Source organism: Aphanomyces astaci (genome assembly GCF_000520075.1).
Source record: "Aphanomyces astaci strain APO3 unplaced genomic scaffold supercont1.40, whole genome shotgun sequence".
Lineage (NCBI taxonomy): Eukaryota > Oomycota > Saprolegniomycetes > Saprolegniales > Verrucalvaceae > Aphanomyces > Aphanomyces astaci.
Window position 1 is genome coordinate 450,911 of NW_009798303.1, and position 20,517 is coordinate 471,427.

A 20,517-nucleotide genomic window follows, 5' to 3' on the forward strand; every position below is an offset into this window, starting at 1 on the left:
TTGTGCTTTCAGCCAATATATATATATATATATATAGATGGATATATTTGGGCGGATTCGACAAATTCATCAGTCCATTTGTTGTAACGTTATACTGGATGTTGCGTGTAAAATTTATGCGACTAATTACACTATTTGAAGTCACACATGATAGTCGACTGTTGGACGAGTTTGATTGAAAATATTCTGGGTTTTGATTGGTCGTTCTATTGTCTGGGGGCTCCACGCCAAATTCGAATTGACTTGACAATATACTGTACTCCGAGTACTACTACGAAAAGTTAGTACTGTACTGTTACTGTAGTACTTGAAGTACATGTACTGTACTATTTGTGAAGTACGCCTTTTCATTGGTTCAATTGTTTTTGAGTGTATCGCATCTGCTGATTGGTGCAATTGGATAGTTAAAACGGCCGAGATATTCGGTGCGAGACCCAAACCAAGCTCGCCACCGCCAGACTATCAAGGGGCGCGCTCTTGGAGTCCCGTACAGCTCGCGGCTAGTACACCTACTAGTATATCTATAAGTCATGTATTGCAGTCGATACCACATCCCTCTTCTGGGCTTACGCCTCCATTCACCGAGCGAGCCATATTGCGGCACTGTCCAAACCTTTATCATTTAATACACATGTTCTACAATATTTGGTTTGAGGGTGTATTTTGAAATATCACATACAAAGATCAAGTCAAAAGAAATGCACGAGTCAAATGTACAGATCGTAGTTCTTTCTTCCATTAACGTCATCAAGACGCGCACCGGTATTCCCCTGGACATGACTCCGAATTCGATCGATAAGTATGGTGTAGTACAGTAGTTGGTGAGGTGCTCATCGTGTCCGCCAGTGTCATCCAACGAAGAAAGATAATATATATTTGCACGAAATATTATCACGAGAATGTCTCAAGATTAATATTTACCTGCGATGGGGTTGGTGCGTTGCGTTGGAATTTCAGCCAATCCCAGTAGTGTTCTAAGAATACAAAACGGCTTGGTGGATTCGGGGAACACTTGGGGTTTGTATGGTGTGGGAATTAAATTACCCCTCGTTCTGGTGTGAGCTACGAATCGCCCAAAACCCAATACCACCACCACGTCGACGACGACGAGGACAGAGATCGGCGCGGCACATCATGGCATCGCGCATAGCTCAGAAGGGGTACGCATATGCGAGTAAGGAATCAGCTTTGATTCATCGTCAAGGTAAGCAGAGCGCATCCTCATCATGATAGCTCCCGCATTCATCACAGTCGTCTGGTCTACAGCGGGGTCGGCGAGCGACGCAAGTGACAACAGCGATGGCAACGACTCGGACGCTCCACAACTATCGGGTCCCCCGGGAAAGCAGCTGCGCATGCCGCCTCCATCTGCGGTGGAAAACGACGAAGATTCCGACGGGTATGCGTCCGTGAGCAGCAGCAGCAGCAGCGGCAGCAGTAGCGATGACAGCGACAGCGATGACGACGACGATACGCCGGCTGTACCCACCCCCCAGTACCCCATCCTTGGTGCCCGCGCGCGCAAGCGGGTGCGGCCATCGACGTCGTATTCCAAGCAGATGGCAGTGTACGTGCGCACGTGCCTTCTCAACCTGCGCCATGCCACTGAAGACCAACCGGACGTGTACCTCAATGACGTCGATCATGTGGCGTTCCGGGAGGCGCTGCGAGAGCGCCGCGTGGAGCGTGTGCTTGTGGCAGACTCGCCGCCGCCCGACAAGCAAGACATGTCGTCTTCCACAGACAAATCTCCTGACGACGTCGGCGCCGTGCCGCCGCGCAGTACCAAGGACAAGAAACGAAGCAAGAAAAATAGTAGTTCATCTTCTAAAGAAAGCCCGTTGTCGTCGAAGAAGGCCAAAGTCGACCCGACGCACCCGTCGCCAGCAACTAGCTCTGCAACTAGCACAGGCTCCACGTCGTTCGTAAACAACTCATCGAGCCACCCACCGGCCACGCTACCACCGGTGGCCACGTCATCGTCTCCAACAACCACGATCTCGGTGCCGAAATCCGCCTTGTCCTCGACCGTGACTCCGCCCACGACCTCGGCATTGTCGACTTCAAAGCATCATTCAAAGACGACAAATGGAGCTTCCGCCTTGGACGACAAGGTAACCGATTCCATGAGTCCTGCCGAGAAGAGTCCAGTCAAGCGACCGGCGCCGCCGCAGCTCTCGGGTGGCGACGGAGCCGACGTGGAGCCACCACCGCCGTGCGCCAAGAAGCCCCGAGTTGCGTCCTCAGCGGCGGCGGTAGCCGACCGTACCCGTCCGCAGGCGTCGTTTCAAATCCCTGCCAACGCCGATGTTACAGACATGGATCGCGTACGGCGGGATATTTCCAAGCTGCAAAAGGAAGGCATTGCACTCAAACACGAAGGCGACCGCGTCGGCCGCGCCGACATCTCGGCGCAGGGGGTATGCTATCTCCGCGCGTCGGCCAAGTTTCTGCAGCAGGCGCTGCTCTTGTCCGACCTGAAAGCCATGTACAAGGCGTTAAACGACTCTGCGACAGCGTCAAAGTGGTCGAAAGACTCGATCTCGACGCTGTCGCAGACCGCGGCGTTGGTCGAGTCCACGGTTGGCTTCTTCAACAAAGCCAACGACAAGCGAAAGGTCGCGCTGAGCTACAAGTTTGGCGCGATCGTCATGCTCACGTCGTACCGGCTCCAACACAACATGCTGTACGGGTACTACTCGCAGCTGCACGCGCCAGGCCGGTCCCCAGACACTGGCGAGAGGCTCTCCAAGGCGAACGAAGACCCCATCCGGTCGCTTATTCTCAAGGAAATGGGCGCCATGATGCGCGGGTTTGAGTTCTGGAGACGCTTTGAAGCGTGCGCAGTGGTGCCGCCGGTGCTGCCGAATGTCAGAGACCCGGCGACTGTGGATTTGCCGACGCTGTGGCAGGACCTGGACGACGAGTTGAGTGTACCGGGAGGTCGCCCCCACTAGCCCCAACGCTCGGTATCATCGCTGAGATGCCAGATATGAACAACCAATCCCCGAGAGAGCCCCCCCCATCCATATGATATGGGGGCTGCTTGCGACTTCCTTTGAAGGTGGGGCAGCAGTGTGTGCGATTTTCTAATTTAAAGCCCCAACTCATATTCTCCGTTGCAGACATTCAAGATGGATGGATAGATGGAAATACATATATATAGAGGAATAGCTAACAACACTAACCTGACTAATTGTTAGCTTGCTCAAGGTCCCCGTGTCAAATATAGTGGGCACATCGCCACTTCGAACGATCACATATGTCCATTATAACTGCAAACACGTGGACTTCTATAGTAGTACTTACTAGTACTACGTACTACATAGTAGTACAATGATTACTGTAGTGTGCTTTGAGGTGGGGATTCAGTCGTGTGTATGGGGGTTGTGCGTTGGTCGCGTGCTGTGTTGCACTGGGGGATATACTCGTGTCCACACTCAAGGCGGCAAAGTTCAATAACTACCGGGTAGTAGTAGCTAGCTACGTTGCGGACCAGTCGAATGCTGGCGGGTCAAAGGCATCCTCGCCCACGGTGGCAGCCATGACGTGGTTGAACACTTCGACGTCTGGTTGCTTGGGTAGTTGCTGTTGCTTGGCGAGGCAGCGTCGGATATTGGACTTTGGTACGACATCCCGAGACGTTTCGTGCGCGACGACGATCTTCAGCAACGCCATGCGGTGGATTTCCCGTTGCTGCAACTCATCCTCCATCCGCCGTAGGAACGACGTGCCCACGTCCCCCCACGCCTATTGTATGTACAGTTAATCCTCGGTTTCACGACCTAGTGCGTTGTGGTTTGTACGAGCCATACAAATAATACATCGATCAGTGTACGTATGTACGTACGTACCTTGGGCAAAGCAAACAACACGCCGCAAAACGTGCATCGCTTCTTCTTGTCCCGGTACTCGGCGTAAGACTGCACCATGCCACACTTGGGACACTCTTTTTTGTTCTACGCACGCACCACGGTTTCGAACACACGATCGGACGAACGAACGATCGATTCAACGCGACCAACCTGGCGCAACATGTACGCTTCTTCGCCCCTCGTCGTGTCCAGCTTCTACACCAACTTGCTTAGCCACGACAGGTATTAACCACCTACCTCCCCACGACCCACTACCTAGGGTGGGGACACTCGTGTGACATACCTTGCGTCGGTTCTGCTCGGCTACTTCCATACGATTCAGAAAATCCCTCCCCGACGACCCATGCCCTTCGTTATCGTCGTCGTCGTCAGCTTGCCCTCGATGGACAAAGTCATAACCACACGCTGGATTGCGCATCGCCGCGACGCTGGCCTTGGACTTTTGTGGGTAAAAGCGGCAATGTTTGGTATCACTCAGCTTGGCAAATTGAGTTGCGCTGACCGCCTTTCGGTTCGAAGCATGCGAGTTAGTTGGTGTCGACTTGGACGAATTCCCCGCCACTGGTGGTGGCGTAGCTCGTTCGGGTTTGGCTATCATCAAGGGTGCCGTTGTAGTGGGTGGCGACTGAACAACCGCAGCTTTCTTTTGGATATGCGCAACGATATGGGCGACCTTGCTGTTGTGTTTGGCGATTCGCTTGACCGTGGAAATCGTTTGGATGTTGTCTGACGTGGGTCTTCCCGCGGCGGCGCGGGGGGTCCGCTGCCTCGTCCTCCCCCCCTGCGTTCCGGCCGTCGGCGTTGAAGGGGTGGACTCGGTGCCGGACTCGTCGCTGTAGGTTGGTGTGGTCGCATGAGACGACGGTGCGGCAGCGAGGTCCTGGGAATGCGTTCGTCTTTGATTCGTGTCCACCCGAAGCAGTTGTTGTTGTGTTGAGGACGGATAAAGCAAGGGGGTTTCTGTTGTACTTTTAGGGGTGTGAAGATCGACTGGCACAAACATGGGTTGTTGCGGTGGTTGCTCTACAACAAGGACGGATGCCGGTAGCAACGACGTGTTGTCTGTACGTTGTCGCAAACTAGACGAAGCAAATCCTCCTCGAAATGCCTCTAGTCGCCCTTGTTGGATGGCCAAGTCGGTGATGCTGGCCGCCTCTTTCAGAATTGCGGCGATCTCAACGTCGTCGTCCGCTATACTGTCAGCATCGTCATCGTCATCATGAATACCACCGCGGCCTTCCATTGTACGTGGAAGCGTCTCGTCCGCGGAAATGGCTGTCTGGTGTCGAGTTGCTCGAGACGTTTCTGTGGTCTGCGGCGTACAATGATCGGACAATCTACCAGATGCTCGGTCTAGTGGACTTCCATGCTCAAGCTTGGCCAACGATTCAGCTGTCACGTCGACGGGCACGAACTGCAGAGGTGTGGCCTTGGGCATGTCAAGCAAATCCACAGGGATAAACATGGGCGTGGTTTGAATTGCGTTGTTGAAGTCGTTGAGGAGGCTGGGGGGGGCAACTTCATTATTCCCCCCCTCTTTTTCGTCGCTTGACACTTTAGTCGATGAAACTGGGGTTGGCTGAGGACTTGGTTGCGAGGGGAAGCCGCTCCCTTGTTGTTGCGTGGTGCTTGGTAGGGCGTCGATTGGTGCCAGTGACGTTCCTTCCAGCGATTCCTCCGACGGTTTCCTTGAAATGAACGCGTCATCGATCATAGCATGGTCCATTGTACTTGGCAATACGTCATCCACTAACATGGCTTTATCATGCGGAGTTGCTCTGAAAGTTGTGCTTTTCATGGGTAGATCCATCTCCAGCACGTCGCCAGTAGCTCTGCCTGGGGCAGGCAGTACCTCGACGTCTCCCGTCACCACTGTAGTAGACTCGATCGTCAAATCAATTGGAACGAATTGTAGAGGCGTTGGCTTGGGCACTTGGAGCAATTCAACGGGCACGAACTTAGGGGTTGGTGGAGTAGAGGTGTCGATTTTCGAGTTGTTGTCATGATCGTTTGTATTTGCCGGTTTGGCTCCATTGGATGGCTCGACCAGCTGTACGGGAACGAACATGGGTGGCGTCGATGCCACAGTTTCTCCTCCTTCGACGGGGGGATGTAAAGTCAACGTTGCTGCCACATTTGCATCCTCCGCCAAGGTTGGACCTGCCAGTTCATCCAGTAGATGCCCCTCGCTCATTCCATGTCCATAACGTTTTAGTAGAATTCAACCAGGGGGACCGTTTCCCCTCTATTCTTTCGTGTCTGTTTCAAAATTGTCGTTCTTAAATTAACTTTTTGTTTCTCGCGTTAGCCCTTGTCGTCGTGGATGTTGTTGTGCTGGTCGGGCGACGGAATACCTGCAGCGATGGCTGCTTCTACAATCTTCTGCTGTAGATTCGCAGGGACTTGAATCCGTCGCTGTCCGTTGGTTTTCCTGGTTGGTTGGGTCTGTTTCAGTCGAAGGTACTCGTGGATAAATGCCAGCGGGTCGTCCGTGTGCCTTGTTGCCAGCCGTTTTTCGAGCACCTTTTGCCGCGAGCTCTTTCCCCCGCCGTTGGTTTCCAGGAGGGTGACAGCATGCCGGATCTTGAGCTGGTTCGCTTCGTGGTGCTGGCCCCATTCCTCCATACGCTCGAGGAACGAACGCCCCACATCGCCCCACGCCTACCCCCCCACAACACAGACCTCAGCCGCATGTTCAGTAGTACAAAATATCCTTTACTACGTGATAGTATGATATGAAACTCTTCACGTGGAATGAGGCGGGTGTTAATCAAATATAGAGAGATATATTATGTAGATGGTAGTTGGATCATACTGTACCTTGGGCAACACGAACGGGATGCCGCAGAAAGTGCACCGCTTCTTCTTGTCGCGATATTCAGCATACGATTGAACCATTCCACACTTGGGGCATTGTTTTTTATTCTAATCGTGGATCCGTTGCGTTTAGCTTATGACGTGGCATCACGACAACGCAGTATGACAACGGTCCGTCAAATTTCAATATAATGGTCGCGACGAACAAAGCCAAGTACTGTAGTTACCTGTCGAACGTTGTACGCTTCTTCACCGCGAGTAGTTTCCAGGCGCTAGGGGGCACATGTAGGTGATTAAACACATGGGAACTTCACACATGGCAACGGAGTTACCTTTTGCCGATTCAGTTCTGCGGCATCCATGCGTCCAATAAAATCCTTGTCGTTATCGGTGGTTCGCGATACAAAATCGTAGCCACATGCTGGATTTTGCATTGCTCGGACGCTGGCCTGAGACTTTTTCGGGTGAAACCGGCACTCTCGAGCGTCTTCCACGGTCGCAAACGCCCGTTGTTTGGACTTTGGGTTCTTCTTCGTGGGTTTCGACAACTTGTTAACTGCTACATCGACAGCTTTATCCTTCTTTCGTATGATATACAAAGAAGGTCAATACCTAATGCGATGTTGTTCTCCGATTTGACTGCGGGGGTCACGGCATTTCCATCACGGCTGCTGTCGTGCACTTGTTGAACCAACTGGTTCACGGCGGTGTCCACCGACCAGTGAGATTCGGACGGCGCGGTGTTTAGTGTTGTGTGTTGACTGGTAGAAGCGGAAGGGGCCCCTGTTTTGTCCTTCTTGGCCGCCAATTGACGCAACGCTGTTATGTACGCGACTTTGCAGTGAGCCGTGCCGGTCGAACACGACGATCGCGAGGAGACGGTGTGGATGGCGACGGGGTCCCGTCGATGCTGTTGAGGAAGGAGGGGGCGAGTCATAGCGGTGTTTGTGGACGAAGATGGTTGGGGGGCATTCAACGACGAAGAAGGAGGGGTTGCCATGGATGTCTGCGGCAAGAATGGAGACGTACTGCTTGCATGTGTTGTCGGGTCGTTGGGACCCTTATAGGTTCGTGTGTCGGCGTCAATTTGCACTTTAACCCCTTGGTGGCAAACGGTAGATATGACAGCATTCTCATCAACGATGGTCGCAGATGAGGCGGATGTTGGGAGTACTTTGGGTGGGCTGTGGTGACCGTTGTTAGTGTTAGTCAGGATGGATCGTTCGTGGTCACTGACCCGACCAACGAACGAGGCAGAGACTACGACGTCTGGCCCCCGTAGGCCCTGGTCGGACACCTCGACTTGTTTCGTTGGCGAAAACGAAATGACTTCGCGGTGGTCGAGGGTTGAGCAGGCGGTTGGTGTCGTAGCATCACTTGGTGGAGTGAGGACCAGAGTGGATGGTCGCTGGCTAGTTGCATCATGACTCAACAGGCCACTGGCAATGGCGTTGTCCGTAATAGCACCGGCCTGACTTAATAGCCCAGCAATGTCACCAATATCGTCACCTCCGTCGTCTTCGTCGTTATCGTCCTGGGCGACACTTTTCATGTGGAACACATACCCATCGCCGCCGTCATCGGCCATGACGAAAGGCGAATCACCGTTTCAGACGACGATTATTATGGCAGTTGAGAACGGTTTCAAAATTGATTGTGTCGACACCAAACAACCAGTTGTCCCTGCTGCTTGTAGCTCCAGGTAGACTCCACCACATCTACCACACGGTGCAGACGACGACTCCAGACCCTTACAAGTTTATACAAACACAACAACAATGCCCCTGGACCTTCAATCCATCAAGAGCGTCATCGAAGCATCGATTGAGGATCTCGTTCGCGTTGCCGATACGAAAATAAACTGGAACAACGCCGCGTCCACATCAGCTTCCAAAAAAGGGTACGTGTACCTTCCTGGGGTGTACGTATGGGAAGCCGACAAGTCGTCGACGGCGCAACCGACGCCCCCTGCCTCGTGCCCGCCTTCCGCTCGGACCACTGAGGACATTCACGATGCCAACAATCAGGTAGTACTTCACATACAATTGACGCCCCTGATTCATTTTTAGAGATAAAAGAATCAGGGGCGTCAATTGTATGTCCATTTACGACACAACTATTCAATGATTCTGTAGCCACTGCATTCCAGTATTTACCCCCTTAACGACGACCACGACGACCATGACAGTGGAGGGGTCATCGACCACTTTCCAAAACCGCCGGCATCCAGTCTTCCGGACGATGCCCCCCCCGATGACGAGGGGCTGGCGGACTGCGTACCCCCCGTGGAGGATGCCGATGGAACCCCGTTGTCGCCGGACCTGTCGACGCCGTGTCCCACACCACATCCCCCCGTCGTGGACAACTCGGTGGCGGCATTCTTAATGAACGACGACGACATTGCCAGCATCGGGTACACGCTGGTCCTTCACGGAGACAATACATTCGAGTACGTGTGGAAGCAGAAGAAGACCGGCACCCGACCTATGGAGCACAAGGTCGAGCTCACCGGGCGGTGGCACACGCCGGTGCTCAACCGCGATCGATACGGCGAGCGCGACCAGCGAGTGTTTCTGGACACTGCCCGCGCCCGGTTTCAGCGGGTGGCCAACTACGGTACAGCACTATTTGATGGCAGAAAGGACCACACGATTGTGTGTTTGCATGCAAGGGGCGAAAGGGGGATATTTATTTTCGGGGCTTGGTTGATTTACAATGTTGGGGGGGGGTGATTGTGTGACGATGTGACGACGTATTCAGTTATGTGTATGTGTGGGAGCACCGTATATCCTTTTCGGTCTCTTGCTCGACATATATTAACGTATATATATTTATATATATATATTGTATATATGCACTTATCTTTTTCAAATACTAAAATGTAAATATGTGCATGACCATGTGTTACATGTCGTTGTTTCGACCCTATGGTGAACGCAGCTTCAATGTCGGCCACAATCATTACAATGTGAACGCTATACAATCAAGCCTGTCCATATACATGTGTGTCTTTCATGACAAATGTTTCAGCGGTTGTCGTTTTTTTGTCGTGTACTTCTCTGCAATTCCATTTGCACCAGTTCCATCCCTTGGGTAGACCCGACCACGAACGGGTGGAAGCAAACACTCCGCACACTCACGCGAAACGGCGACGACTGGGTCGTCTGCGGCGAGAACGACCGCGGCCTTCCCCCCGTGCGCATGGTGTTCAACGTCCTCGACAACCATGTGATCGAAAGCATCGGCGCGCAGTTCCCCCGAGATATCATCTCCAACGCCATCCCAAGCCGAGTGCTCGCGGGGCTGACCAAGAAGGCTGGCACAAAGCTCGGCGCGCCCATCGACGTCATGACGGACAAGTGGCTGCCGTGCCGCAAACTGTGCCTTCTGCCAGTGTCGTCCCGCCCAGACATTGTCGTCAAAACGTTCAACCCCCTCCTCTGGTAAACAAAATACAACTATGTGGGGTGACTTGCTGGTAAAGTTGCTCACAATTGTGTAGCCTCGCGGCGGCGCTAAAGCAACGCCGACAGCCGAACCGCCCCGTCACCGTCGCCCATCGCTAAGAGCTTGAAGCGTCCCCTAACGTTACATGTACACTGTAGAAAAACACTATGGACTCGTCGACACACATATACATATTGTGAATTCGTCGAATCAATATTGAATCACGCGGGAGTTTTGATTGGTTGAATATACTTGTCCTTTCTGTAAGGGCCAATCAAATCACCCGTTCAAAAATGGATTAGCCAATAGCGTCGATTCGTGATTCGATTCGGTGGCGAGATTCGATTCGACGGGGTCTGGAAAGTTGTACCGAATCCACAATATATTTACTAGTAATAGTACAGTATATATATATATATTGTCTGAGAAGGAAGGGGAACCTAAGTTACTTAGTCATGAAACAAGAATAATAGACTATTCCGCGCAGGTCGGACGTGTTCTAAACCGAGTCTTTATTCGTTGCTTGAAATCCACCACTCCCGTTCTCTTGCCTGCCTTCTGCTACATCACGCGTTCGTTCCTACAATGGTGAGCTTTATCAGCACATCTCATATTCCCCATAAAGAACCCTTTTCCTATATGACTATATTTTATCATCTTTAGTACCTACCGGTACAACTAACTTATTGGCGTAAAATTTGGTATGTACTCCGCAGTATGTGTGAATGTGTCAATAATATTACATTCACAAACTTGGGTCGTCTATTTCAAGCATAAACGCAAGTCTAAACTGCATTGGCCCGGTTATGGTCTTGGTTGTGGGTGCTGCCTCTTCGGCTGGCGTTAATCACAGCGTTGGTAGTCACGACGCCCACCAGAGCGCCGCGGTTGGTCACAAAGCAGTGGTCCAGCCGCAGCATGAGAAACATCATGTGGATGTCCTCGAGAAGGGTCTTGCTCGAGACAGAAATCGGCAGCGCCTGCACGGCCGACGCGGGCAGTTTGGTCGTGGCGAACCGCAGCAGCTCCTTCTTATCGGCGCTCCACCGCTGGCTCAGCAGCGCAATGATATTCGCGGCATTCAATCCACTACCCATTTCTGCACGTGCCGTGGGAAGGTCCGACGAGGGGGGTGGCGGCGGCGGCGGCAACGCGCGGCAGTACAATCGGTCCACAGAATTCCCATACATCGGATCGCGATGGTTCAAGCTTGTGACGGCAGACTTGATGGACGTCCATGTGGACTTGTCGGCGGTCATGTCTGGATCCGCCGTGGGGGACAGACACTCGCCGTCGTCCAGGCCACAGTCGGCGCGGTGGTCACCTACATCGATATCCATTGAGTTGTACACAATATATATATTGTGAATTCGCTAAAAACTTATATACACATATATATATTGTGAATTCGCTATAAACTTATATACACATATATATATTGTGAATTCGCTATAAACTTATATACACATATATGTATTGTGAATTCGCTATAAACTTCCAAACTTGGCGTATTTTGTCAAATCAATATTGAATCACGCTGGAGTTCGGATTAGTTGAATATACTTGTTAAGAGCCAATCAAATCCACTCAAAATTGGATTAGCCAATAGCGTCGATTCAATTTGACAGGGTCTGGAAATTTGTACCGAATCCACAATATTGTTGTTGGATATATATATATATATATATATATATATATATATATATATATATATATTCGTACCAAGGTCCGCAGCGTCGTAATACCGCGCGACGACGCGACACAGCGCCCTGGACGAGATCCGTCCGAGGAGCATCCGGTTGGCTTCCGACTCGACCACGGGAATGTCGTGCCCCGGCATCCGGTTTAGGGCAACCAGAATACTCACGAGTGTGGGTTTTCTAGTGACAAATATGACGTGGGGCTCCTTGATGTCGTCCGCGGTCGTAGTATCGTCGGCAAAGTCCAAGCACGGCAAGTACGGCAGGTCATTCACCGTGGCATCGTAAACCGACTGTGTCGCAAATGCCCTCGACGTTTCAATCGCTACGAGCGTGGCAGCAAAGATCGGCAGCATGTACGCGAGGCTAGCAGATGTTTCTAAGGCGATGACGGCAGTGGACACGGTGCGGGTGGACGCGCCCGTCATGGACGCGGCGCCGATGAGGGCATACGCTTGCGGGAGGAGGTTCCAGTCTGGCAGGGCCGATGTGAGCAGCGAGCCGTAGACACGACCAAGCGCCGCCCCCATCACAAACGTCGGAAGCCCCACGCCAGTCGGCACGGCGAGGGTGATGGCCAACGGAAGGAGCACAACAGGAACGAATCCATCGACCACAGCGTTGGATATGGATGATGCGTTGGCAGACATGTAGAAGCGGGGGAGGTCCGGCGGGGAGATGTACGGGGCGGACGGGGAAAACGAGAGCACGGACGTGAGCACCACCACGCAGAGAGGGTCGAACCACGTCACAAGTACCCGGACGACAGTCGACGACGACTTCCGCCACGCCGTCCGCTTGTCCGAGAGGAGCCGGACGATGCGGATGAGTAGCGCTGACAATAGCCCCAGGAACACCCCTAAGCAAGGAAGTAAAACACGATATGAGACCCTAAAACACAGCTATCAATGTAGAAACACAGAGCTAGCAGCTTTGGTACCCAGCGGGATGGCCAATGGGATGTTGATAATGGGCGCCGCGGCCGATGGAAACTCGATTTTATAGATAGATGGATGGCCTTGAACGATGGTAGTAGTTGTGACCTGCACGACGATGGCGGCGCCAAGAGCTCCAACAAACGCCTTCATGTAGTTGGAAATGAGGTAGTACGTGGCCGTGACTTCGATGGAGAAGAGGACCCCGCCGAGGGGCGATGCAAACGCAGACGAGACGGCAACGGCGGACGCCGCCGCGAGCAGCTGCAGCCGTGTGGACGGCTTGGCTTGGAGGGGAGCAAAGCATGGAAGGCGAAGCAGCTGGTGGGTGAGGATAGACATGAGGTGGGTCCACGCGCCTTCGGTGCCGACGACCAGCCCGGCGGCGTTGCAAAATACGATCCCGCCTATCTTGGCGACAAGGGTCGACAAGGAGAAGTAGCCTGGCAGGTACAGGTTGGGGTCGACGCCTGTGAGCACCACTTTCATCTGCGACACACCCGAGCCTACGGACGGTGGCATGAGACACGAACGTGAGGATGGAATCAGTCGGGGTGGTTGGTTTACCGACGGCGGACGGGGAGAGCTTGGTCCACAAGATTGCGAAGAAGAGCAACGCGATGGAGTAAGCAACCCAAAGGACGCCGTTCCATGCGACAGAGTCCGTGGACGTGGCTATGCGATTGCGTAGGTCGAGAAGGGCTTGGATGGCACTACAAGTCGTTCGTTGAAGATTCCTCACACGACACACAAGAAGGTGGTAGTACAGTACCGCTTGGAGGCGTAGTTCAAGGGACCCCCGATGATACCAAGAAGTAGAATGAACACAAACACGAGTGCTTTATGATGTGTTCGGCGGTGATGGTCGCCCATAGAAGCAATACGAAGGAAAGGCAGGCGCGATGTAGAGGTGCGGGAAAGGGATAGCGGCGACGACGAGGCCTGCGATGGCGGCGGCGTCCGAGCTTCAGTCCATTCTCCACCGCGCTGGAATTCAGCAAGGTTAAGGCGTGACATCGACGCACGTGGATGTGGTTGCATGGCACAACAGTGAAATGCTGACAACCACGTCGACGGAAAAAAAGTGTTTGGAAACCATATCGACGGTTACGTACGTACCTTGGGTGTCGCTCACTGAAAGATTGAAATTGTTTTTAGCCAATCCAATTGTACATTTTGCCATTCAGCACGTTTGATTGGCTAAATTCATATTTCACCAAAGCCTTTACTGTGATTTTGGGTGCATGAATGGAATTCTACTCGCTACTGTATGAGCCAAGGCAAGATTATGTCGGCGGGGGAGGCTGCATGCCGTTCTGTCTATCACAGCCGAGGCGGGGGAATCGTTTCATATGAAGCTAAACTCAATTGCGGCTGGAATTTCGACCCGAAAAAGCACTTAAAAACGGTTTTAACCGTTTATGGGACCAGTATGCTACCAGTAGTTCGAACGAAGCCGAGCATTCCGAAACAAGTTCGCATGGCAATTGAACTGGACGTTTACGCTCCACACAACCGCCCAGCCGCTGGATATCCGAATGAATACATTATTGTAGTCGGCAACTTTTACGTTCAATGGACTGACTGTACATAGCAGCTACAGCATAGCATGAACGCCGTTTTCCATGAGATAATTCCATCATTGTAGAAAACATATTTGCTACCGGTACCATAGTACTTGTCCATCATGTTGAAAACATATTTGCTACCAGTACATAGTAACTTACTATATAGTACTCTTCTCTTCATTCCACAGGAGAAACGTCGGTCGTGCCCAGCCACAAAGCCTTTCTTGTCCTCGGCAATCCTCTTGCTGGTCCGTACATTAATTATTACTCTGTATTCGTACGGCAAAGTCAAAAGTACGGTGCGTTTCGACTGGTTGACCAATCAAACGTCGAGTACGACTTAGTATTATTAGTGACATGCATTCTTACCTCTTGGTTGTCGTACATGTCTCGAGTCCATGTGGTTCCACCTCCATCTTTGTTTGTTTGGTGCAGAACGGTGCTTGATGAAAGTTGGACGCCCGATTTGAGGTCACTCACTACTGCAGCTCCTTCAGCAGCATTGAAAACATAGCCAGCAGTGAGCTGTGACGATGCGATTGATCTCCATAAGCCGGTGTACACTAGTATATGCATGTTGCTGAATTAATTACTGTCCTATAGTACTAGAGTCGAGAGGGCTACATTATGCAAGGCGCGAACCAAGTGTGAATGGAGGGTAGTTTGGGGAGGTTGGGGGTGTAGGCGAACGGTACGTCGCGAAGTGGCAGCAAAGGCGCGACGGAGCGGTAGTGACGGGGAGTGGAAGAGGCTACGGACGGATGCTGACCGTGCAGCTGCAAAAGCGCATCCAAGCACGATCGGGCCTTAGGGTCCACTTGAGTGAGAAGCACTTGGGTGGTTGGCGATATCTTGCAGTGTTGGGCAGATGACGAAGAACGGGATGTGTGGCGAGTTCGAGGGGGCGCCAGGCTCTTGCCTCCACTGACGCGGTCTGGACTTGAAGTCCCCTCATCTGCACCCCGACTGTGTCGACTGCACAACCCCCGACTCCGAGCGAACCCGTTGCACCCCCCAGGATGCGTGCATGGCTTCCGGGCGCCATGAAGCACACACCGCCCGCGCGCGTACACTTGGTTGCGACAACCGGGGCCCATGCACGTTCCTTTCTTGCGGTGGAACGCACATTTGACAGATCCAGGGCGAGCTGGATGTGAGCACCCGTTAAAGAAGCACTGAGGCGTGTGATGTTGGCTTTCTGCTGCCGAGGTGGCCGGGGCGGGTGAAGCCATGGTGGCGGTGAGGGCAGCGGCGCCGTCAAACAACGCGTCCATGACTCGAGGACCAGAATATATCTAAAATGACATGTACCGGTAATGCTAGCAAGCCACATCTGGTGGAATAATTCGAGGTATTCTGTTATATGGAATGTGTTGTCCCATCTTGGTCGTCAGTGACCCTTCGAGCTGCCCCATCACGATATTACACGACAAATTGCAAGCTGGCTTCGATATGGTAGACGATCAACATGTGAAGACAACTGTGTGCAGCAGGTTCGAAGAGTCATGGGGGTGGCTAGGCTTGTGGAGTGGTGAACTGCTGGCTCAGGGTACTTTAGATTAGCAAAACCACTATATAAGCAATTCCCTCAATAAAGGACGAGCTACCTGTACCGTAGAGGTACGTACAGTACCCCTGAGAGTATCCACGTGTTTCTGGGTATAAATACACAAAGAGCGGCTCAAGGTGGGACTTGCAATGGCGACACTTGGTTGCTAACGAACTTGCTAAGACATACTACAAAGTAGATGCAACGCGAAAGTAGGGCCAAACTGACAACTCCGACGGGTTGCTAGGTCATCACGCTACGGCCCTTTATCGCCTCTGTGGTACGAGAACAATGTATCCAGATTTCATCAGTCTTGTTGCTTGTGTCAACGTATGCCACCTTCGGCCTCATGTGTCCCACAAGGAATACCATATTGTAGGTCGACATATTGTACGTCAACTACATACTTCGTACAGTCGTACGTAGTGACATACCTTTTCCGCTAACGTTATAGTACTATGTGTGTATCTTCCATTAATACATGTACCTTCACGTATTCCAGTGAACGAGGAAATTTAAGCCACAATTTGACCGAAGTAGATTCGAAATCTTGAAGTCTGATTGGCCAACTTTGATTATTTTGACAAAGCCATGAATCTGATTGGTTAAGGACAGCAATATTCAGACCAACTTCGGTGTGGCTTTCGGGGAAGCACTCGATCGTCAAGCGGCAACTGCAGAGACCCCTAGCAGCGACAATGGCGCCACTTTGACTTTAACCCCGCTTCATCCCTTGCGCTGGTCGATGGCATCTCGGCCAAGGGGGGGGCGACATCGTACACCATTTCGTTGCCCCGGATCAATCACCCCCGAATCAAACAAGCAGAAACCTTCGTGGCGCAAATGGACCCGCTCGTACGACAATGCCGCATGGACGCTTCTGCCACGTTGGTGCTGAGATCAAACCCTGGTTTTGGTCTGTCCAACACTCGACGTATTCGTCATGATATCATGATATTGTTATAAAAGGACGAAGGCGGTGGTACCAGCGCCGACGCAACTTTGGACTGAAGCAACTCGCGAATACTCGACCAATGACCCCTATCTACATACAGTTGACGAAAACCACTGTAACGTTACAAATATCTTTTGTAAACGTAGTGCGTTAACCCTCCCCCCCTCGACGGAGTGTCCTCGACTTTTGGTTGTTACTTTGCACTACTAGTAATAGTTAGGGGGATTCATTTGAGCATGGGGTGTTGCGGGGGGTTCACTACTTCGAAAGAACTTGGGCGTTGGGGATATCTTGAATCGTGAATGACCCTGCAAACGTATTGAGCGGATTTTTTGATTGACAAGAAATAATATAAGCTTATTGTGTAAGTCAACGTTATTCGTAAATTTCGCCACTTTGGTAATCGTAACGTTCTGCTCACAACGGTTAGCGGGAAGTGATCGCATGTTTTGTCCTACCTACGACATCCTATTGGTTTTGCAGATTTGCGTTCGTGTGGACGACAATCGACGTGGGGCTCTGCTCGATGTAACACGCGACATATTTGAGTGTATGGGGCATCGACACTTTGAAATTTCGATAAAAGCGCGGAGTTCCATCGATATATTGGGAAATAGGATCAGGCTACGACCGTGTACACAGATATATCTGTGCAAGGGGGAAGGTTGGGGCCGCCATGCACAACGTGATGGCCTCGCCCACCAACGAAAAGTATGAATGTTATTGTGCTTTCGAGTGGTTTCTCGTTGGAATTTAAATCGATTTGATTGGCTACCTCAGATGAGCTCCAAATTATTAGCCAATCAAAACCTTCCCAATGAAATTCAACCAATCAGATCGATTGTGGATCGGTTTGGTCGGCGCGATTCGATTGCACCACCTCCCCAAATATGTATCAAATCGACAATACTACATTGCGAACGATTGTAGACATGATGGACAGTTTGGAATCGCCTGTAGATTGGTACTAGGTATCTAGTTTCGGCAATCAATCATGGAAAAATACAATTGGTAGACACGATAGGTTATAGTATTAGCTGATGAGATCCGCAGGGACTTGCGCATTCCTTTGTAAAAGGTCAACCCCTTGTACAATAAATAGCCTACAATACTACTTTACGACATGGGTATATTGGGTGTCGTTATAATTGCTAGAAACAATGCCAGCTCCAGACCTCATGTGTTCGTTCAGGTTGTGCTATCTACTCCGTCGAGTACACTTCTACTTGGCAGCATTGTCCATTTGCCTACATAGATAGATATATACATGCGAATCAACGTCCCCATCATCCCATAACCTTCGCCTTACTTGGCTCTTTCGCGAGTGGCGCTGGCAAGTCTCTCGGCCTGGGAACTCAAACTGCTGGGGGCCGATCGGCTTTTCATCCGGTCGGCATATGAATCATGCCGGGGGTGGGGGGGGGCGCCACCAGGATTGTGTGTCACTGGTGGCTGAACACAGTTATGGGCAATATAATTCCATCTGTCGTACCATATTGGCCTGCTTGGAGCGATGAACGATCTCGTCGGCGGTGGGAATGGGCACCGGCGGCCGCCGCTTCCACAGCGCTTTCTTCGGTCCCCCTATTTTTTTCAAAGGTGCCGCAGTTGCTGTTTCCGCAGACGGGGCGACCAACGGCGGCAGCTCTTGGCTCTGCTCTGACACGTCGACCGAGTTCTCGTGACCTTCCAATCTGTCCGGTTCTACAACAGCCCTCCCCCCCCGTCACTATCACCACCACTTTAGACGACGAGAAACCCACCATTTGAATCGGCGATCGTGTCGTTGTTGTCGGAGGTTCTACTGCTGTGATGAGGGACCCGTCCTCCCTCATCGTGCAATGGAACAGTAGCCTCAACTTCGTCCTTGTCGATGCTTAGAACCTTCCTGTCGTCGTCTAGCGGTTGTTTTGACTTGCCAGGTTTGGACACTGAAGAAAGGCCTCCTCCTCCTCCCCCCTTGGCCACCCGTTCCATTTCGTCCTTGTGGTGCTTGTATTTGTCCAGCCCTTGCTGCCGCAGCTCAAGTTCCTTTCTAAACGTTGTACAGAAAACCCCACGTATAATATTACTCAATCAGGTCAATATAAATATATATATTGACTATATATACATCAAGTATATATATATATCTAGCAGATCTCCACCATACCGTTCAATATCTTCCTTGTGGGCTTGCATGGCCTTGAGCCGCCGTTTGGTTTCCCGACGCACTTGGTCGGCGCGCCTTTTCGTGTCGTCGGCCGCCGCCGCCTCGTCCGCCAAGTGTCTGGCTTTGTCCTCTTCTTCTTGCTTTAGTTTAGCCAGTTGGAGCAACTCGGCCTGTCGCTTCGCCTCCTTGGCCCTACCACCCACCACCATGACCAACAACCAGCCACATTCAAGATTACGCTTCATCCCTTCTATATCCCTCCTCATATACGAAATCGACTACTACGAGTAGTAGTAGTGATCGTAGTCATAGTAGAAGGACTCGTACTTGACTAGTCGCTCTTTAGTTTGTCGTTGAAACTTTTCAAGTTGGTCGGCCGAGAGGGGGGCGGCGTGCGGGGTATTATTCCCCCCCGGCAGATTGGTAGCCATTTGTTTTTCCAACTCTTTGGCATGTTTTGCCTTGACGAGCCGTTCTTTGGCCCGGATGCGATCGCCTTTGAGCCGCTGCTCCTTGTCGTCTAACGTTTCGTAAAACTCGTGGACGCACGCCACGTGCGACTGCTCTTCCCTGTCCTTTTCCGCCAACTTCTCTCGCAATTTCGAGGCGACTCTGGCCGCGGCGCGCTCTTGGGCGTATTTTCGTGCAAGGGCCTGCGCGGCGAGCTTTTCGGACGAGTCCACTTCGGCTACAACCTCTGGACATGGCTTGGTTGGAGCCTTTTTCTTTGCTTTGCGCTGCTGCTTCCCCAATGTCGTTGCTGCATCGTCGCCGCCGTCTGGTTTACTTGTAAAAGCCGAATGTTGTGGGTGTTCTGGCTGCGACGACGACGATGAAGCTTGCTTGTGTTGAGCAGTTTTCGCGGTGGCTTCGTCGGCGTTGGAGCTACAAACATGTCTAAAACATATTGCATATGCATCATGTGACCATGATGAGAGTGCTATCTATGTAAATAGATGGAGAAGGATATCTCGCACACAAGTCGTGATATCTGGGGAGATATAATAGATTCCATCAACCTTCACATCACGCATAAACCCCCTACTGCGTCCATCCTTTCAATGATACAAGCGACATACGTACGTGAATGTGTGATGATGCTGGTCGTTATTCGAATCGGTGACGGGGGGCTTCTTCTTTTTCGACTTCTTTGGGGCTGCGACGACGACGGGGGGCTTTGCCCCAGACTCGTGGTGGGGATATGACGAGTCTACCGGTAGTCCTGAACTGGCCTCTCCGTTATCCTCTTCGGGGGGATTCCGTTTGCTAAACAGCGTGCTGAAATCGGGCAAGTTGGAGGCAGCTTGTACGAGCAATCGTGCGCGTTGCAGCAGCTCCACGCCTTCGTCGTCGGCATTGTCGTGGGTGTCGCTGGTCATGCCAACTCAATCGCCTCTTCCTGTCTCTGTATTATGGTCGTTCCCTGGCGATGGAAACACAATCGACGGGCGGGCGGTGTCCGTGCTTCCACTTGCGTCTAAACTTAGCAGGGTCTCGTGCGCATCCATGTATCATCCCA

General features: G+C 51.8%; 7 protein-coding genes across 12 annotated transcripts; 2 read left to right on the top strand and 5 right to left on the bottom strand.

The window, feature by feature from the left end:
- The first annotated feature begins 1,073 nt into the window (after positions 1-1,073).
- H257_12432 (hypothetical protein) lies at positions 1,074-3,220 on the top strand. Its single transcript, XM_009839622.1, has 2 exons — positions 1,074-1,204; positions 1,267-3,220. Exons 1-2 carry the CDS (start codon positions 1,135-1,137, stop codon positions 2,955-2,957), a joined length of 1,761 nt encoding a protein of 586 aa, XP_009837924.1. The 5' UTR covers positions 1,074-1,134; the 3' UTR covers positions 2,958-3,220.
- A 29-nt stretch (positions 3,221-3,249) lies between these two features.
- H257_12433 (hypothetical protein) lies at positions 3,250-6,112 on the bottom strand. 3 transcript variants are annotated; one of them, XM_009839623.1, is made up of 4 exons: positions 4,159-6,112; positions 4,026-4,070; positions 3,855-3,959; positions 3,250-3,750 (listed from the first exon to the last, which is right to left on the bottom strand). In XM_009839623.1, the coding sequence occupies exons 1-4, from the start codon at positions 6,067-6,069 to the stop codon at positions 3,484-3,486; spliced, it is 2,328 nt and encodes a 775-aa protein (XP_009837925.1). In that variant the 5' UTR covers positions 6,070-6,112; the 3' UTR covers positions 3,250-3,483. The 3 variants fall into 3 exon arrangements, with proteins under 3 accessions (XP_009837925.1, XP_009837926.1, XP_009837927.1); XM_009839624.1 differs by having other exon boundaries at positions 3,250-3,785; XM_009839625.1 differs by having other exon boundaries at positions 3,855-4,070.
- A 19-nt stretch (positions 6,113-6,131) lies between these two features.
- Positions 6,132-8,304, bottom strand: H257_12434 (hypothetical protein). The gene is made up of 5 exons (XM_009839626.1): positions 7,305-8,304; positions 7,025-7,251; positions 6,920-6,964; positions 6,696-6,800; positions 6,132-6,536 (listed from the first exon to the last, which is right to left on the bottom strand). The coding sequence occupies exons 1-5, from the start codon at positions 8,278-8,280 to the stop codon at positions 6,180-6,182; spliced, it is 1,710 nt and encodes a 569-aa protein (XP_009837928.1). The 5' UTR covers positions 8,281-8,304; the 3' UTR covers positions 6,132-6,179.
- A 30-nt stretch (positions 8,305-8,334) lies between these two features.
- On the top strand, positions 8,335-10,411 carry H257_12435. 2 transcript variants are annotated; one of them, XM_009839627.1, is made up of 4 exons: positions 8,335-8,719; positions 8,828-9,308; positions 9,790-10,135; positions 10,195-10,411. In XM_009839627.1, exons 1-4 carry the CDS (start codon positions 8,471-8,473, stop codon positions 10,256-10,258), a joined length of 1,140 nt encoding a protein of 379 aa, XP_009837929.1. In that variant the 5' UTR covers positions 8,335-8,470; the 3' UTR covers positions 10,259-10,411. The 2 variants fall into 2 exon arrangements, with proteins under 2 accessions (XP_009837929.1, XP_009837930.1); XM_009839628.1 differs by having other exon boundaries at positions 8,828-10,135.
- A 480-nt stretch (positions 10,412-10,891) lies between these two features.
- H257_12436 (hypothetical protein) lies at positions 10,892-13,843 on the bottom strand. The gene is made up of 5 exons (XM_009839629.1): positions 13,547-13,843; positions 13,342-13,487; positions 12,780-13,280; positions 11,862-12,698; positions 10,892-11,463 (listed from the first exon to the last, which is right to left on the bottom strand). Exons 1-5 carry the CDS (start codon positions 13,813-13,815, stop codon positions 10,925-10,927), a joined length of 2,292 nt encoding a protein of 763 aa, XP_009837931.1. The 5' UTR covers positions 13,816-13,843; the 3' UTR covers positions 10,892-10,924.
- Positions 13,844-14,903: 1,060 nt separating this feature from the next.
- Positions 14,904-15,693, bottom strand: H257_12437 (hypothetical protein). Its single transcript, XM_009839630.1, has one exon. It carries the CDS (start codon positions 15,614-15,616, stop codon positions 14,963-14,965), a length of 654 nt encoding a protein of 217 aa, XP_009837932.1. The 5' UTR covers positions 15,617-15,693; the 3' UTR covers positions 14,904-14,962.
- Positions 15,694-17,961: 2,268 nt separating this feature from the next.
- On the bottom strand, positions 17,962-20,506 carry H257_12438 (hypothetical protein). Of its 3 annotated transcripts, none has more exons than XM_009839632.1 (7): positions 20,082-20,506; positions 19,326-19,883; positions 18,999-19,190; positions 18,610-18,881; positions 18,339-18,550; positions 18,156-18,298; positions 17,962-18,093 (listed from the first exon to the last, which is right to left on the bottom strand). In XM_009839632.1, exons 1-7 carry the CDS (start codon positions 20,375-20,377, stop codon positions 18,069-18,071), a joined length of 1,698 nt encoding a protein of 565 aa, XP_009837934.1. In that variant the 5' UTR covers positions 20,378-20,506; the 3' UTR covers positions 17,962-18,068. The 3 variants fall into 3 exon arrangements, with proteins under 3 accessions (XP_009837934.1, XP_009837933.1, XP_009837935.1); XM_009839631.1 differs by having other exon boundaries at positions 19,326-19,895; XM_009839633.1 differs by having other exon boundaries at positions 18,156-18,550.
- Positions 20,507-20,517: the final 11 nt, after the last annotated feature.

What these genes read in the sequence shown, in the direction of transcription:
- H257_12432 (XM_009839622.1), top strand. Translation starts at nt 1,135, where the DNA reads ATGGCATCGCGCATAGCTCAGAAGGGGTACGCATATGCGAGTAAGGAA. An exon ending in AGCTTTGATTCATCGTCAAG is followed by an intron (nt 1,205 to 1,266) that starts GTAAGCAGAGCG and finishes TCTGGTCTACAG; the next exon opens with CGGGGTCGGCGAGCGACGCA.
- H257_12433 (XM_009839623.1), bottom strand. Translation starts at nt 6,069, where the DNA reads ATGAGCGAGGGGCATCTACTGGATGAACTGGCAGGTCCAACCTTGGCG. An exon ending in CCGAGCAGAACCGACGCAAG is followed by an intron (nt 4,071 to 4,158) that starts GTATGTCACACG and finishes AAGTTGGTGTAG; the next exon opens with AAGCTGGACACGACGAGGGG. An exon ending in TGTTGTTTGCTTTGCCCAAG is followed by an intron (nt 3,751 to 3,854) that starts GTACGTACGTAC and finishes TACATACAATAG; the next exon opens with GCGTGGGGGGACGTGGGCAC.
- H257_12434 (XM_009839626.1), bottom strand. Translation starts at nt 8,280, where the DNA reads ATGGCCGATGACGGCGGCGATGGGTATGTGTTCCACATGAAAAGTGTC. An exon ending in CAGAACTGAATCGGCAAAAG is followed by an intron (nt 6,965 to 7,024) that starts GTAACTCCGTTG and finishes TGTGCCCCCTAG; the next exon opens with CGCCTGGAAACTACTCGCGG. An exon ending in AAGCGTACAACGTTCGACAG is followed by an intron (nt 6,801 to 6,919) that starts GTAACTACAGTA and finishes ATCCACGATTAG; the next exon opens with AATAAAAAACAATGCCCCAA.
- H257_12435 (XM_009839627.1), top strand. Translation starts at nt 8,471, where the DNA reads ATGCCCCTGGACCTTCAATCCATCAAGAGCGTCATCGAAGCATCGATT. An exon ending in TTCACGATGCCAACAATCAG is followed by an intron (nt 8,720 to 8,827) that starts GTAGTACTTCAC and finishes ATGATTCTGTAG; the next exon opens with CCACTGCATTCCAGTATTTA. An exon ending in TCAGCGGGTGGCCAACTACG is followed by an intron (nt 9,309 to 9,789) that starts GTACAGCACTAT and finishes TCCCTTGGGTAG; the next exon opens with ACCCGACCACGAACGGGTGG.
- H257_12436 (XM_009839629.1), bottom strand. Translation starts at nt 13,815, where the DNA reads ATGCAACCACATCCACGTGCGTCGATGTCACGCCTTAACCTTGCTGAA. An exon ending in TTGAACTACGCCTCCAAGCG is followed by an intron (nt 13,488 to 13,546) that starts GTACTGTACTAC and finishes AACGACTTGTAG; the next exon opens with TGCCATCCAAGCCCTTCTCG. An exon ending in TTACGACGCTGCGGACCTTG is followed by an intron (nt 11,464 to 11,861) that starts GTACGAATATAT and finishes ATATCGATGTAG; the next exon opens with GTGACCACCGCGCCGACTGT.
- H257_12437 (XM_009839630.1), bottom strand. Translation starts at nt 15,616, where the DNA reads ATGGACGCGTTGTTTGACGGCGCCGCTGCCCTCACCGCCACCATGGCT.
- H257_12438 (XM_009839631.1), bottom strand. Translation starts at nt 20,377, where the DNA reads ATGACCAGCGACACCCACGACAATGCCGACGACGAAGGCGTGGAGCTG. An exon ending in ACTAAAGAGCGACTAGTCAA is followed by an intron (nt 19,191 to 19,325) that starts GTACGAGTCCTT and finishes GGTGGGTGGTAG; the next exon opens with GGCCAAGGAGGCGAAGCGAC. An exon ending in CACGATCGCCGATTCAAATG is followed by an intron (nt 18,551 to 18,609) that starts GTGGGTTTCTCG and finishes GGGCTGTTGTAG; the next exon opens with AACCGGACAGATTGGAAGGT.